The sequence below is a fragment of the Apostichopus japonicus genome, chromosome 3, assembly GCF_037975245.1.
Source record: "Apostichopus japonicus isolate 1M-3 chromosome 3, ASM3797524v1, whole genome shotgun sequence".
Taxonomy (NCBI): Eukaryota; Metazoa; Echinodermata; class Holothuroidea; order Aspidochirotida; family Stichopodidae; genus Apostichopus; species Apostichopus japonicus.
In genome coordinates, this window is record NC_092563.1 from 580,291 (window position 1) to 594,774 (window position 14,484).

A 14,484-nucleotide genomic window follows, 5' to 3' on the forward strand; every position below is an offset into this window, starting at 1 on the left:
GACTATCTTTGTATCTACAAGTATCAGAAGTTGAAAAGTAAGACTACTCTGTACATGTACCTTCAAGGGCGGCGGAACCGGGGGGCACAGGGGGCAAGTGCCCCCCTACTTTTCCTCAGGTTAAAAATGTGCCCTTTTTCTCAAGGGTGTAGGAACCGGGGGGCTGGGGGGCTCCAGCCCCCCCAGTGAAAAATATGGGGGCGGAAGTATCATTCCGCCCCCCCCCCCCGCTCCGCGAGTCAGAAAACCCCTTTTTCATTTCCAAATGAGAAAAAAATCTCATTTGGAGCACCAAATTGCATCTATAAGGCCAGGTGAAAATGCAAAATTATTTACAAAATGGATTGGGTGTTGAAGTGTGCTATATTGCACCAAATTGCATCTGAGGCCACCTGGGAATGCAAAAAAAAATCCAAAGGGGAGGGGGACACCCCCTCCCCTTAGACCCCTCCCCCAGGCCGGCCATCAGTCATCAGCCCCCCCCCCCCCACACTCAAAAGTACCTTCCTACGCCACTGCTTTTTCTACATAAAACTTGTACTCTTGATCACCTTATTAGGTCACCGATATTTCAGTAAGAGATTTAATCCTAATTTAGAGCTATCAGGGGCGTAGCCAGTATGTAGCACTGTAGGCCCTGGCCTACACTTTTTTGGCCAAGTTATCTTTTTTATTAAAACACCCATAATTCAGATCCATAAGCTTGCTGGACGAGTTTAAGAGTCTAGACAGGAAAAACTATTGAAATGAACGTAGCAAGATTATGGCTAAATTAGGTGACCTATTCTTCTGTCATCTAGGCTGTCATTCATATCGCGTGCCGTTTCATTCAATACTCTACCCGCCGAAAAAGACTAGGATACGATCTTGTCAGTTTTTTAACATCTACTTAAGAACCCGTTTACGCAGATAAAATTTCAGTTGAGAACATTCCACAGTCAAATAAGCCTATCGTTGATTAACAGACTTTATATGTATAGAGCTGCAGCACTTTGTTGCCTGTTGTTGTCACGATCGGCGTTCCAAGTTCCAAAACAGCCTTTTCGATAAACATTTACTAGCTACAGTTGTATCAAAGACAAATACTGGCTATGGTTGTATCAAAGACAGTGGCGTAGGAAGGTACTTTTCAGTGGGGGGGGGGGCTGAAGACTGATGGCCGGCCTGGGGGAGGGGTCTAAGGGGAGGGGGTGTCCCCCTCCCCTTTGGATTTTTTTTGCATTTCCAGGTGGCCTTAGATGCAATTTGGTGCAATATAGCACAATTCAACCCACCCACTCCATTTTGTAAAGAATTTTGCATTTTCACCTGGCCTTAGATGCAATTTGGTGCTTCAAATGAGATTTTTTTCTCATTTGGAAATGAAAAAGGGGTTTTCTGACTTGCGGAGCGGGGGGGGCGGAACGATACTTCCGCCCCCCATATTTTTCACTGGGGGGGCTGGCGCCCCCAGCCCCCCCGGTTCCTACGCCCTTGATCAAAGACATTTCTGGCCTATCTTTGTATCTACAAGTATCAGAAGTTGAAAAGTAAGACTACTAAGACGGGGGGGGGGGGGGGGCGTTGATGGAGTGATGTGTATACGCAAATAAGATAATACAATAAGATTTATAAAGGGTACTAAATATCAGGCTGCATCATTCCAATCGAATTTCTGCAAAGTGCCCTTTAACGTCGGTGCCCCCCCCCCCCAGATTAAAAGTGCTTCCGCCGCCCTTGTGTAACTTGCTAATTTTAATACATTATGTATTATTGAATTACGTACTATTTTAACTCGTTTGTTTTTTGGGTTTAAAAGTGATATTGAATGAGGTGTCTCAAGTTAGCAAGAGGCCAGGGAACCAGAATGAACACTAGGGAAGGGCCGTTTCCGGCCATCTGGGGGGTTTGTAAAACCAAAAATTTTCTTGTACGCTCCGCGCCAACCGATGGTGGCGCTCCGCTCAGATAGTCGTGCCTACAACTTTGAAAATCCATATCAATCGCAAAAAGTGCTCCCCCCCCCTTTCAAATTCCTGGCTACGTCGCTGTTTCCTTCTACGAATGTCTCTGACCCACGTTAGGAGAGTTAAAGTGATATTGTTCAATGTTTGAACGTTACTGCATGTACCATTAATGCATGGTACTTGGTAGGCCTATATAGGGGATGGTTTATTTCATTGTTTGTCCGGCTGTAAGCTTCATAAGCTTCATTGGGCTATCATGACAGTGCATGCCTGCTACAAGCCTGCTACAGCCTTGCTACGGCCTTGCTACAGCCCTAGAAAGATGCTGTCACTTTATGCCATCGTGTTCAAATAGCTGCCACATTGCAATTTTCCCCTTTTGATTAGGCTGAAATTTCGTAAGTCATTTGAGCAAGTTAGAGTCTTATATGCTAACATATCGATGAATTCGGAAGTCATTTAGAGGCTTTCTTAAATTGTAAAAACTTTCCGACACAATTTGGCCATGTATATAGACATGCTGCCATTAATTAGAATGCACTTAAAACGAGTTCTCTCTTTTTCATTCCTTGAGGTTCCAAAGTGCAATTTGTAATGCTACCGGTGGACACTAAACGCACGATACATAACATATGAGATGGACACTCATTTAAGAAGTGATGATGTAGTGGTCATTTAAATTGGTCAAGCACTCTTTGGACCGGGCAAGACGCATTATGGTACTCTTCTACACTGTCTTAAAAAATCATATGACCCATCGGTTAGGTGGTCCAAGGCGTTCTGGTCTTGATTAGGGCCCAAATGCTTTTTATTCGTGATCCTGTTACATTAATTTAAGAAGTGATGATTTAATGGTCAGTTTAATTGGTCAAGCACTCTTTGGACCGGGCAAGACGCATTATGGTACTTTTCTACAATGTCCTTAGAGTTCATGTTGACCATCGGTTTGGTGATCCAAGGCGTGCTGCTTTGATTAGGGCCCAAAGTTTTTTCGTGGTCCTGTTACACTTGATGATGTAGTAATGATTTAGTGGTCATTTAAATTGGTCAAGCACTCTTTGGACCGGGCAAGACGCATTATGGTACTCTTCTACAATGTCCTTAGAGTTAATTTTACCCATTGGATAGGTGGTCCAAGGTGCGCTGCGTGGATTAGGGCCCAAAGCTTTTCGTTGTCCCGTTACACTCATTAAAGAAGTAATGATTTAGTGGTCATTTAAATTGGTCAAGCACTCTTTGGACCGGGCAAGACGCATTATGGTACTCTTCTACAATGTCTTTAGAGTACATGTTACCGATTAATTTGTTGGTCCAAGGCGTGCTGCATGGATTAGGGCCCAAAGCTTTTTCGTGGTCCCGTTACACTCATTGAAGAAGTAATGATTTAGTGGTCATTTAAATTTGGTCAAGCACTCTTTGGACCGGGCAAGAGGCATTATGTTACCCTTCTACAATGTCCTTCGAGTACATGTTACCGATTGGTTAGGTGTTCCAAGGCGTGCTGCATGGATTAGGGCCCAAAGTTTTTTCGTGGTCCCGTTACACTCATTAAAAAAGTAATGATTTAGTGGTCATTTAAATTGGTCAAGCACTCTTTGGACCGGGCAAGACGCATTATGGTACTCTTCTACAATGTCCTTAGAGTTAATTTTACCCATTGGATAGGCGGTCCAAGGCGCGCTGCGTGGATTAGGGCCCAAAGTTTTTTCGTGGTCCCTTTACACTCATTAAAGAAGTAATGATTTAGTGGTCATTTAAATTGGTCAAGCACGCTTTGGACCGGGCAAGACGCATTATGGTACTCTTCTACAATGTCTTTAGAGTACATGTTACCGATTAATTTGTTGGTCCAAGGCGTGCTGCATGGATTAGGGCCCAAAGCTTTTTCGTGGTCCCGTTACACTCATTGAAGAAGTAATGATTTAGTGGTCATTTAAATTGGTCAAGCACTCTTTGGACCGGGCAAGAGGCATTATGTTACCCTTCTACAATGTCCTTCGAGTACATGTTACCGATTGGTTAGGTGGTCCAAGGCGTGCTGCATGGATTAGGGCCCAAAGTTTTTTCGTGGTCCCGTTACACTCATTAAAAAAGTAATGATTTAGTGGTCATTTAAATTGGTCAAGCACTCTTTGGACCGGGCAAGACGCATTATGGTACTCTTCTACAATGTCTTTAGAGTTAATGTTACCCATTGGTTAGGTGGTCCAAGGCGTGCTGCATGGATTAGGGCCCAAAGCTTTTCGTGGTCCCGTTACACTCATTAAAGAAGTAATGATTTAGTGGTCATTTAAATTGGTCAAGCACTCTTTGGACCGGGCAAGACGCATGATGGTACTCTTATGCAATGTCCTTAGAGTTAATGTTAACCATCGGTTTGGTGATGCAATGCGTGCTGCATGGATTAGGGCCCAAAGCTTTTTCGTGGTCCCGTTACACTCATCGGAAAAAGTAATGAATTAGTGCTCATTTAAATTGGTCAAGCACTCTTTGGACCGGGCAAGCACATTATGGTACCCTTCTACAAGGTCCTTAGACTTCCTATGACCTATTGGTTGGGCGGTCCAAGGCGTGCTGGTCTTGATTAGGGCCCAAATGTTTTTATTTCAGTTCCCGTTACATTTATTTGAAAAAAAAATTATTTAATGGTCATTTTAATTGGCCAAGCACTCTTTGGACCGGGCAAGACGCATTATGGTATCCTTCTACAATGTGTTAAGAATTCATATGACCCATTGGTAAGGTGGTCCAAGGCGTGCTAGTCTTGATTAGGGCCTAAAGTAATTGTTTTACATTAATTTAAGAACTGATGAAGTACTGGTCATTTTAGTTGGTCAAGAACTATTTGGACCGGGCAAGATGCATTATGGTACCCTTCTACATAGTCATTGGAGTTCATATGACCCATGGGCCATAGATAAACCTCTTTCCACGACCAAATGTTGAACATCTTGTAAGAAAGCTTTTGTCTTGCCACAGGTGTTACGTCGATACAATTGTCGAATACGTAACCGAATAGGCAGCTCAGTTACTCATTCGCGAATATCGAACGAGGAACGGGGAATAAGTATCTAACTTCACACCGGTCCGGGTGGACGCAAAACATCACAATCTGAAGTCAAAATGTCTTCAACAGAGAGTGAAACTGGAAAGGGCATGTCAATATTTCTTGATGTGAGTATCTTACTTTATTGTTTCACATTTATTTGACGGTAGAATAGAAAAGGCATTCCGAAATCCATGTGACATTGTCAAACCTATGATAGGTTTGTCCCAGTCCAGTCAGTGGGGATGGTAGTACTATTACTAATAGTAGCAAACCAACGCAAATTACAGTGTAGTATAGTGTATAGTGCTAGTAGTAGGGCCTATGTGGGAGCGTACTTTAAACTATACTAAATTTTCTAGTAAAAATTTAAATTTATATATAAAATATATAAATAATATATATAGCATAGGTTCAAATGTTCACTTCCTGTTGCCAGAGTGCTCAATACACATGAGCAGAGCAAATAGTATATCTATATGGTAACTTTCAGCTTGTCCTACGCCCCAAAGATAAAAAAAAAGAAAAAAGCAGAGCTCATTTCAAAGTGTCGTAATGGTAACAAACCCCCAAACTGCGCCAGGAAGGAATAAGAACACGCTACCGTCTCCATTTCATTCAGTTATATATGCTATTGTACTGGTTGCTGCCACTAATTTTGTCTTTCTGGTTACATTGGCAGGTCTTCCGTAGGGCAGATAAAAATGGTAAGTTCCTAGTTAAGCTAAATGGTTATTAATTATTATAAATCATAAAACAAAACTACAGTATGAAATGTTTCCCAGGAAGTGAATGAATACCGTATTGAAGAACTTAGTATGCGAGACTCCGGATGTAAGGCGTTATTAAATTGCAGGGCCTCCCTTGTATCGCTTTCAGTTTGTAACAGGATTCTACTCATAATGTGTAAGGTTGATACGTAATATACAGTTTTGGATAGTCAATTGAGAACTTAAAGGCAGAATACATACAAAAAACCTGTGTTCCGTATAAGTCTTCTGCTGTGCTAGAAGTTATTTTCTTTATAGATATATTTCCACTTTTGTTTTTATTTAAAGTTAACTTAATTAGCCCTATCGACATAATGGTACTAACCAAAGCTTCAGGTACATGGACTATTGTATAGGGGGTTACTAATTTCTGTATCAAACGAAACATATCTTAACATTTAAAGACATGTTAAGCATGTACCAAGTACAATTTTAATGTTCCTTTAATAATTTATTCTATTTGTTGAATGTTTTTTTCTAACATTGACAAATAGTGCAGACAGACCCTATGATTCTAGTAGTAGCAACCTTTCTGAGATATAACAGTCTGCCGAAAGGATTGTACCAAACAAAGTCTTCGGCTTTGAGTACAGTGTTTCAGTATGTTGCCGTTCTGGACGAATCAAATCGTAATTACCGACTTTGCGATCCGTGTCATCGTCATTGCCGACTTTTTAATCCAAGGTGCCCCTCGCAATTTTGCAAGGTCGGTAAGAGTGACTCCACAGTACAAGCAAATTTTCACTACTTTTCGATGATTGGATAAATGTAAGAATCATTAAAGATAAGAAAGTTATTACAACGTCAACATAAAATAATTAATTTGTCATTAAATGCATAAAATTACTTTACTATTGTAGGATCCTGTGTTAGTTTCCTTCATTGGTTTTCCCTATTTTTTTCTTTAGATGACAATTGCCTGTCCAGGGAGGAATTCCAATCTTTCTTCTCTGATGGAATTCTGAAACCTGATGAATTGGAGGAGCTGTTCAATAAGATTGACACACACAAGTCTAACAATATTGACACTGGAGAACTGAGCAGTAAGTTTACATTTGAAAAGTGTGTAGGTTTTTTGGTAACATGACATAACATAATAAAACATGACATAACATTATAAAACATGACATAACATAATAAAATATGACATAACATAATAAAACATGACACAAGCATGGACTTTGAGACACCAAGACCATCTTTAAATCACCTTACATTTAAGTTTTCAAATATTGCTCCCCAAAACATGTAGCTGTCAACGTAAAAAATAATTGTAATCAACCATCTTATCAGTATTTACAAATTGGAAATGATTGAATGAGTGGTAAAATAGACCATTATCCTATATGATAATTAAATTTGCTGTTTGTTTTGTTTATTTATTCATTTACAGCTTATTTCTCCAGTCAACTTGGACCCTTCAGGGCCATATTTGGGACCATTGAGGAACTGTCTCAAGGAGTATCAAATGCTTTACAAGACACTGCTCAAGTAAGTAAAAATATGTGTTAATTTAGTACTGTTAACTAAAGCAAGATTTAGTGTATAAAACTTGTAATTGTGTTTATGTGTTATTACTAAATGGATGTATCTTCTGATGGGTTTTATTGTGGTTTGCTATATTACTTGGTGATGACAACAACTTTAACAGTTGTTGATGTCGAACCAATTATTGTAGATATATTACTTCCCTGGCACTTTCTTGGCTTTCTTAAAATGAAACTGGAATGTGATTCTTTGTCATGGAGTTACACAATGGTATAATTGGTGATGGGTTCTACTTAAGCACATTACCAGGAGGGAACTAAGTTAAAATGATAAATGAAGAGCTCAGTTGGTAGAGTGTGCAAAGATCTTGAACCACTGGGTCACTAAGTTCCATGCCATAAAAATATAGATTGCTGATGCAAAATTTGGGTAGGATTTTGAAGTGAAATCTATATCATTGAATTTTCAGGGGTGCACGCTGGTAATAATCTGTACCATCAGTTACAGATGAAAGGAATGTGAAATTTGCAGAAAGAAAGAAACATTTCAATCTTTTCTTTTTGTTAAACTGTTTTTTTGTTTGATAGGAATATCCAAAGAAATCATTCTATGATCAATTTACTGTGAGGTTCATGATGAAAGAAATATCTACCCAGCTGGCTGCCGTACAGCAGAGTTTAGAAACAGCTGCGGACCATCTTGAGGCTGATGCACTGAAAGACAGGTAAATATGCCATTGGGCAGGAGAGTTATTTGAATGAGGGGTGATTATATTAAGAGAGTTACCTTACTGAGGGGTGATTATATTAAGAGAGTTACCTTATTGAGTTTTACAGTATCTTATCATCAAACCGTCTTTATAGTTTGCTCAAACAAATTCATCACAGTGCATCACAATCACAATTGTCTAACAAGGTTTGCCTTTATTTCGTTGTCTCAATTTAGAGAATCGCAGACACTGCCTGTGGATGTATTAGGTCCTCCTACCAACAGCACTGCTGGATGGATTTGTCGTAGGGCCAGACGACAACTGTCTACCCAAACAAGCATTCCATTGGCTGGTGAGTCCCAAACAAGCATTTCATTGGCTGGTAAGTCCCAAACAAGCATTCCATTGGCTGGTGAGTCCCAGTATTTCTTGTTCCAGAGTTATTCAACCACCTGCTCCCTAACAAGGTACAGGAGGGGGTCATATTCTGATATCTTTTTGTGGATTACAGTGAACCTCTAACTACAGTGATCCTAAGTCTGGATATACCACATAGCATTAAAATAAAGTATTACCAGAGAAAGTCCTTTTAAAGGGATTGCTCTGAATTTTGTGGTAAGGTAGTGCACTTCAAACACTGGTTAGTCTGTTTCAAATCTCTTCATTAATGTGCAGCTTTTTCCCCCCGTGTTCCGTTTCTTCCTTTTTTCAAGTTGTTCATTGCTTGAATTTTATATCTCTGTTAATAACATGACTACATAATTGTTTGCTTCTCTTGTAATATAACATTTTCCGTCTTCAAAGGATTAAGCGGTCTGACAGAACAAGTGGACCGATTAAAAGGATTCATTGATGAACTCGAAAATAAAGTCAAGATTGACCCTGTTGATGAGGAGCAAGTTTCCCTGGAGGACGATAACCTGGTAAAATAAATTAAACCATCCACATTGTTGACTCTTGAGATTGCAGTCAAAATGCAGTGTTTGGTCCTCCTTAGGATGTCTCTATTTCGCATATCAGCATCTTTAAGTCCCATTACGTACTCCACAATGCCAAACAACTGATGGCCATTCTGTGAGATGTAAATTGAAGATTCTGACACAGACAGTTAGTATGTAATCACTTCTCCATCAATGTGGTACTTTAACGACAACCATGGTTGTTGTAGATTCTGACACAGACAGTATGTAACCACTTCTCCATCAATGTGGTAATTTGGACATTTTGTTCCAATAAATGATTCTCAAAGGATTATAATTATTTAGCAGATGTACAGCCATAAGATAATTGTTCAAACTGCTTCAGAGCTGAATTATCCCTTTAATTGTTCCAACTATTTGACATTTATGTTTCATGTTTGTTGTCCATGTCAATGATAGGTTACCGTAGTCAGCCGTAAGATGGATGTCTTGGAGGAACACGAGTCAACCTTCCGTGAACATCTCAGAACCTACATAGAGACTGCGGATAATGAACCGGGTTGTATCAGGTAAATATCCTAAAACTGAATGATAAATATAACTGTATATCTCACTTGACATATGTCTAGGTCATGTCTAGGGGATTGGAAAAGGTAAAAAATTTCTTAAAATAAGAAGAAAAAAGTATAAATAATAATGAAAATAAGAAACTGTAATTTTTTTGGTAATGTTCTTTTCATTATAGGTATCCAGCTTAATATTAATTGTCTGAAATATTACTGTTGTATATGATTTGTTAATTGAATTAAAGTTTAAGTGATTAATACCTTTTTTACATTGGTCATATATGATAGAACCTTAACCAGTCAGAATACTAAATATTTTTACCAAAACCATACATACTGTCTATTTTACCTTGTATAGTTTCATATAACAATCAGTTATTTATGACTATGGCCGTTGAGGTAACAATTTATTGACTTGACAAACAAGGGGGGGGGGGGATATCAAAACGTCTTTAACAAATAACTTTTGCTTTTCCCTCCATAAAATGTCTTTGACTGAATATTGACATTTATCATAACTTGAGAAATGTACAGAGAGAGAGAGACAGAAAAAGGAAACAGTTCACCAATGGGAAATACAAATTTACATGATATGCTAGTTTGACATTGCTGTACATCAGAGTTTTGGGCCAATTTCTGTGTCATTTACAGAAAATATGTGTCATTTGAGAGGTATGATTTATGCAGTGGAAGTTCAGATTTCACGACATTGACAATTAAATTGATAACATGAAATTTTACCGCTGTTGTATTGGAAGGCTCCAAACTGTGAAACGCTTTACTTTATTGTGAAACGATTTTTCTGCCTTTACAGTATTTCAGTTCGGTCTGTGAAGGATGGTAACTTGTTCACCATATTTGAAGTCTGGGCATCTCCTGAGAAAGCTAAGAGGTAACTAAACAAACCCCTTTCCACCTCTCTTCCAGAAACCTTTATTGCCCTATTAATTTGAATAATGTGATATTTACTCCCACCATGTCACATATCTGGCAGTTAACCAATCTTGCTTCATATGTCCGAAACTCTTATTATGCTGGATTGATGTTTCCACTTGCACAAAGCTCTTGTGTGCATTATGATTAGCACAAAGTTATCTTCCTAACTCAATCATATATATGCCACAACATGCCTGCATATTTGGTTAAATAAACTTTAATATCAAGTTAATTCTAGTGAACAAGCTAATCTCAAGAGCTTACTTTGCTTCAGTTAATTTTGACTATTCAGATCTTTTCATTTATCGTTGTTGTCGAGAAAAAACTTGAGGCTCCATGAATGAACAAATTTTTCGATAAGGTCCAACACTAAATTTAGAAAGGATTTTCATCACAATTTACTGTTCTACTTTCTCTCAAGATTTTTATCAATTTGGAAATATTGAAAGCTAATATTTGCATTGATTAGAAACTGTTTTTTTTTTTACTTTTAATTAATGATGGCAAACTGAAAGAAAGGATCATAGAATAGTTAAACCAAGATTTCAATTTCAATTGCAAAAGGTTCTTTATAGTAGAATGTAGTACAGCAATAAAAGCCATGATAAAACTGAAAATATGAAATGCATCATATTTTGTCGATTACATACTCATGCAACAAACATGTCCTTATTATTTTGTAGTCACATGACATCAGCAGTACTGACGACTTTGAAAGAGAAATGTGTCGGTCTCCTAGCCAAAGATGAGGAATGTAATTCGTTTAATATTCCAGGTAAGAAGGCGCTTTGAAAGCTGGGTCGGCCCCAGGGACAGTCATGTCAACTGTTCCCCTTTTTGAAGTCCTAATTTTTTTGATGAATTATGTTTAAAAATGAGAAAGATTATTTTCTATTCCATATTTCTAAAGGCGCCCTAATTGACCCTAAGTCTTGCAGCTGTACCCACCTGACCCCAGTCCAGGGTGTGTTCTTTTGGAGCTTGCTAGAAGATTTAAGTGATTAGTGCATCACCCTAGGGAGAGTGAGGGGGCAACGTGACAAGAATGTTCAGCATTTTAACCAGACTGGCAAGAGGCTTGAAAGATGTACATTGATAACTTGATTTGGGTTGTTAGCCAAGATTTTTCTAAGATTTTTGTTATTTCCAGCCTAGGGCATAAACATTATTACCATCACAGTATTTGACATCTTGGGTAAAGGATGCTTTGTGTTATTTATTTACTCTTTTCTTTCTCACCAGAAAAATGGATGTCAGGAACAGAAAGCTGAATTTTGACTGAATGGACAACAATGATTATTTAGGTTAATTACGAGTCAGAAATAACAACACTTCATTGTTGAAATGTAGAAAACATGTGAAATTCTAAGTAAATATAACAGATAGAACCAAAGTTGATTTTGAAACTGTGCATGGGAAGCAAATATACTTCCGTGTAACATTAGTGGATTATTATGCACCATTACTTCAGGAAGTTATTTGCATTCCAGATTACCTATGTGTAGGTTTATGGTTACCTGCACACATAACTTGATACTACCTTTGTGCATCGTAGTTACCTGTACATATAACTGCAGATTACCTACAGTATGTGTGGGTCATTTATTTAGTTACCCGCACACATAACTGCAGATTACCTGTTTGCATTGTTAGTTACCCGCACACATAGCGTTATACTTAAGTTTCCTTTTATTAATATCAACTGTTGAGATAACATGAAACACACTTCTGTCCATTTAAGGTTTTTGAATAGAGTGGGGTATGGTACAATGGCTTCAATTCAACAGTTAACCTGTGCCAGTGAACCATAAACAGTGGGCATGTCTCTTCAGTCCTTCATAGTCGGAACCATGGGGTCAATTATAATAAAGTGGTGCTTTTCCATTTTGGCAAATTTTGTCGAGTAAAGAAAGAAACCTCTCTTTATATGTTTACTTTCTTTGCAATGGTGGAAATACCTGAAAACTGACCGTAGCAACCACTTCGCAGCCCTTTTCTGAAGCATAGTATCCTACCTTCCCCCATCTTTGTTCAAGGTAGCTGAGGAGCTGTGGTATTATTGCTTTATTAATTAGTTTTACACATTTCACATTTGCCACGATTCATTTATCTCTCTCCCGGGTTAAATTTACTACATTTAAGTAACGTATAATAAACAACATATAAATAAGTTCTTTATATATTTAAAATATATATGAAAATATAAATCTTAGCATCTTAAAACTCATTATTGGACATAACTTTTCTTGAATTCATCAATATTAAGGCAATTAACAGATACAATATTACATAAACATGGAAGATTATGAACTAATGCCATCGCATACAATTTTCTCTATAAATGAAAGTATATATTTTCATTTGTAACATTCTTCTTAGACTATTAAGATTTATAGATAGGCATTGATATGAAAAGAATAGATCAAATACTGGCAAATCTTGCTTATTTGTGGAGTTTTGGAGTTGACAAAACTGTCACTTCCAGTCAACTTTAATAATGTTTGTATTTTTAGGAGGACGTTGATCATAGGTGGTTTGTTTGGGTGGTTAGTAGGGTGCAGTGGGAGGTAATATAATGACCTTTCATAAAAGGGAGAGAAGTTAAGTGGCCCAGAGCTGCGTTTACAAATATGACACAGAGCACCAAGGTCTGATCCTCCCTGGATCCTGGTCTATCTGGGTCTGCAAATCCTGGTATTTACATCACAAATTTAACACCTTGTGCTGTGTTCAACACTATGCTGGCTGTCTAATGTAAACAGAGCCCAAGAGTATCAAAGTCCTTTGACTGTTTTGTCTACTTCATCAAGGCCAAAGCCCATTTTAAAAGAATGACTCTATGAACTATATATAGTGTTGTCCAGGTATAATCGATGTTGCCTTTAATTAGTATTTTGTCATGTGATTGTGCAACATACAGTGCAGTATCCACATTGAGATGGTTTCTTAAAATATTAATAAACATATTATTCCACATAGTATAACCTATATCACCTATACCACATTGTATTACCATGGTAATGTTTGCTTGCATGACTTCTATAGTTAGGCACAAATTCCTGGCACAAGGCAAAAAGCACACAATAATCTTGCATAAAGTTCAACTTCCATATATTATATTAAATATTGCCTTCTATCGGTTACATATCTTATATACAAAAATCTTAAGGTTTGTGATCTGTTATAGACATATTGCACTATAGATAGATATATTGGTATTTATATGTTTAATGATATGCATGATATACTGCTCTTGTTCATTGCATTTACTACAACTGTTCTATTTACACTATGCCTCTGTATTAGTATATTAAATATTATATATATATATATATATCAAATTATTCAAATCAACATCTTTAATAATTTCTTGTTGTATATCTGTAAAGCCACACGTGAGATATATACATACATAGAAATTTGTGTTGCTCATACGTCTAAATTTATTTTTATCGCACAAATTTGAATACATTATGAGGATAGTCAACCACATGTTAAATTGTGAGTGAACATATTTCTCTTACATTGCAAATAGTTATATTAATGGAAAGAATGACAATAATCAGCTAATATTCTTTCATTTTGTAAAGTCTATGCAAACATTTTTCAGGCAATATCGTAGTGGTTTACCTAAAATACCAAAAATATATCAAATTTAACAGATTAGTTACATGACTTTTTTTTTTTTTTTCCTGATTAGTTTTTATTGTTTCAATGCCAAATATTTATGTTATCAGTATTATTGCTCCTCTAAAGAGATAACAGACGTAAGGAATAAATATGGTGCAAAAACTCAAGGCTACCATTATGCTTGGTTACCTTGGTGACTGCATAATAATAAATGTAGCTGAGGGGTTATTTTTTAAGATATGTTGGGTTATGTTACAGCTTACAGCTTGATTTTGTTTGTTACATTTATTACAATTATCTTTCCTACTTGTTTTGCTGTATCATTACTTAACTGTGGCGTCATCTTGTGATATGTGATGCAAACAACTACATAGTATTAATTATAATTATTTGAGATCAGTAATCCATTGTAATCATAGATATAACAAAAAAGTGTAATAGAGACCTTTATCAGTTTGTGTTTCTCATGTACA

General features: G+C 37.4%; 1 protein-coding gene across 2 annotated transcripts; it reads left to right on the plus strand.

Annotated features, from left to right (window-relative positions):
* Window positions 1-4,988: 4,988 nt before the first annotated feature.
* On the plus strand, window positions 4,989-14,471 carry LOC139958845 (N-terminal EF-hand calcium-binding protein 1-like). 2 transcript variants are annotated; one of them, XM_071956228.1, is made up of 11 exons: window positions 4,989-5,120; window positions 5,675-5,699; window positions 6,671-6,805; window positions 7,156-7,253; window positions 7,838-7,974; window positions 8,196-8,371; window positions 8,764-8,882; window positions 9,339-9,448; window positions 10,260-10,337; window positions 11,065-11,156; window positions 11,624-14,471. In XM_071956228.1, exons 1-11 carry the CDS (start codon window positions 5,070-5,072, stop codon window positions 11,650-11,652), a joined length of 1,050 nt encoding a protein of 349 aa, XP_071812329.1. In that variant the 5' UTR covers window positions 4,989-5,069; the 3' UTR covers window positions 11,653-14,471. The 2 variants fall into 2 exon arrangements, with proteins under 2 accessions (XP_071812329.1, XP_071812338.1); XM_071956237.1 differs by having other exon boundaries at window positions 4,991-5,120; window positions 8,196-8,311.
* The last annotated feature ends 13 nt before the right edge of the window (window positions 14,472-14,484 follow it).

Excerpts from the sequence above, each read along its gene's own strand:
- LOC139958845 (XM_071956228.1), top strand. The coding sequence starts at position 5,070 with ATGTCTTCAACAGAGAGTGAAACTGGAAAGGGCATGTCAATATTTCTT. Across the intron at positions 5,700-6,670 it reads CCGTAGGGCAGATAAAAATG|ATGACAATTGCCTGTCCAGG; the intron begins GTAAGTTCCTAG and ends TTTTTTCTTTAG. Across the intron at positions 11,157-11,623 it reads TAATTCGTTTAATATTCCAG|AAAAATGGATGTCAGGAACA; the intron begins GTAAGAAGGCGC and ends CTTTCTCACCAG.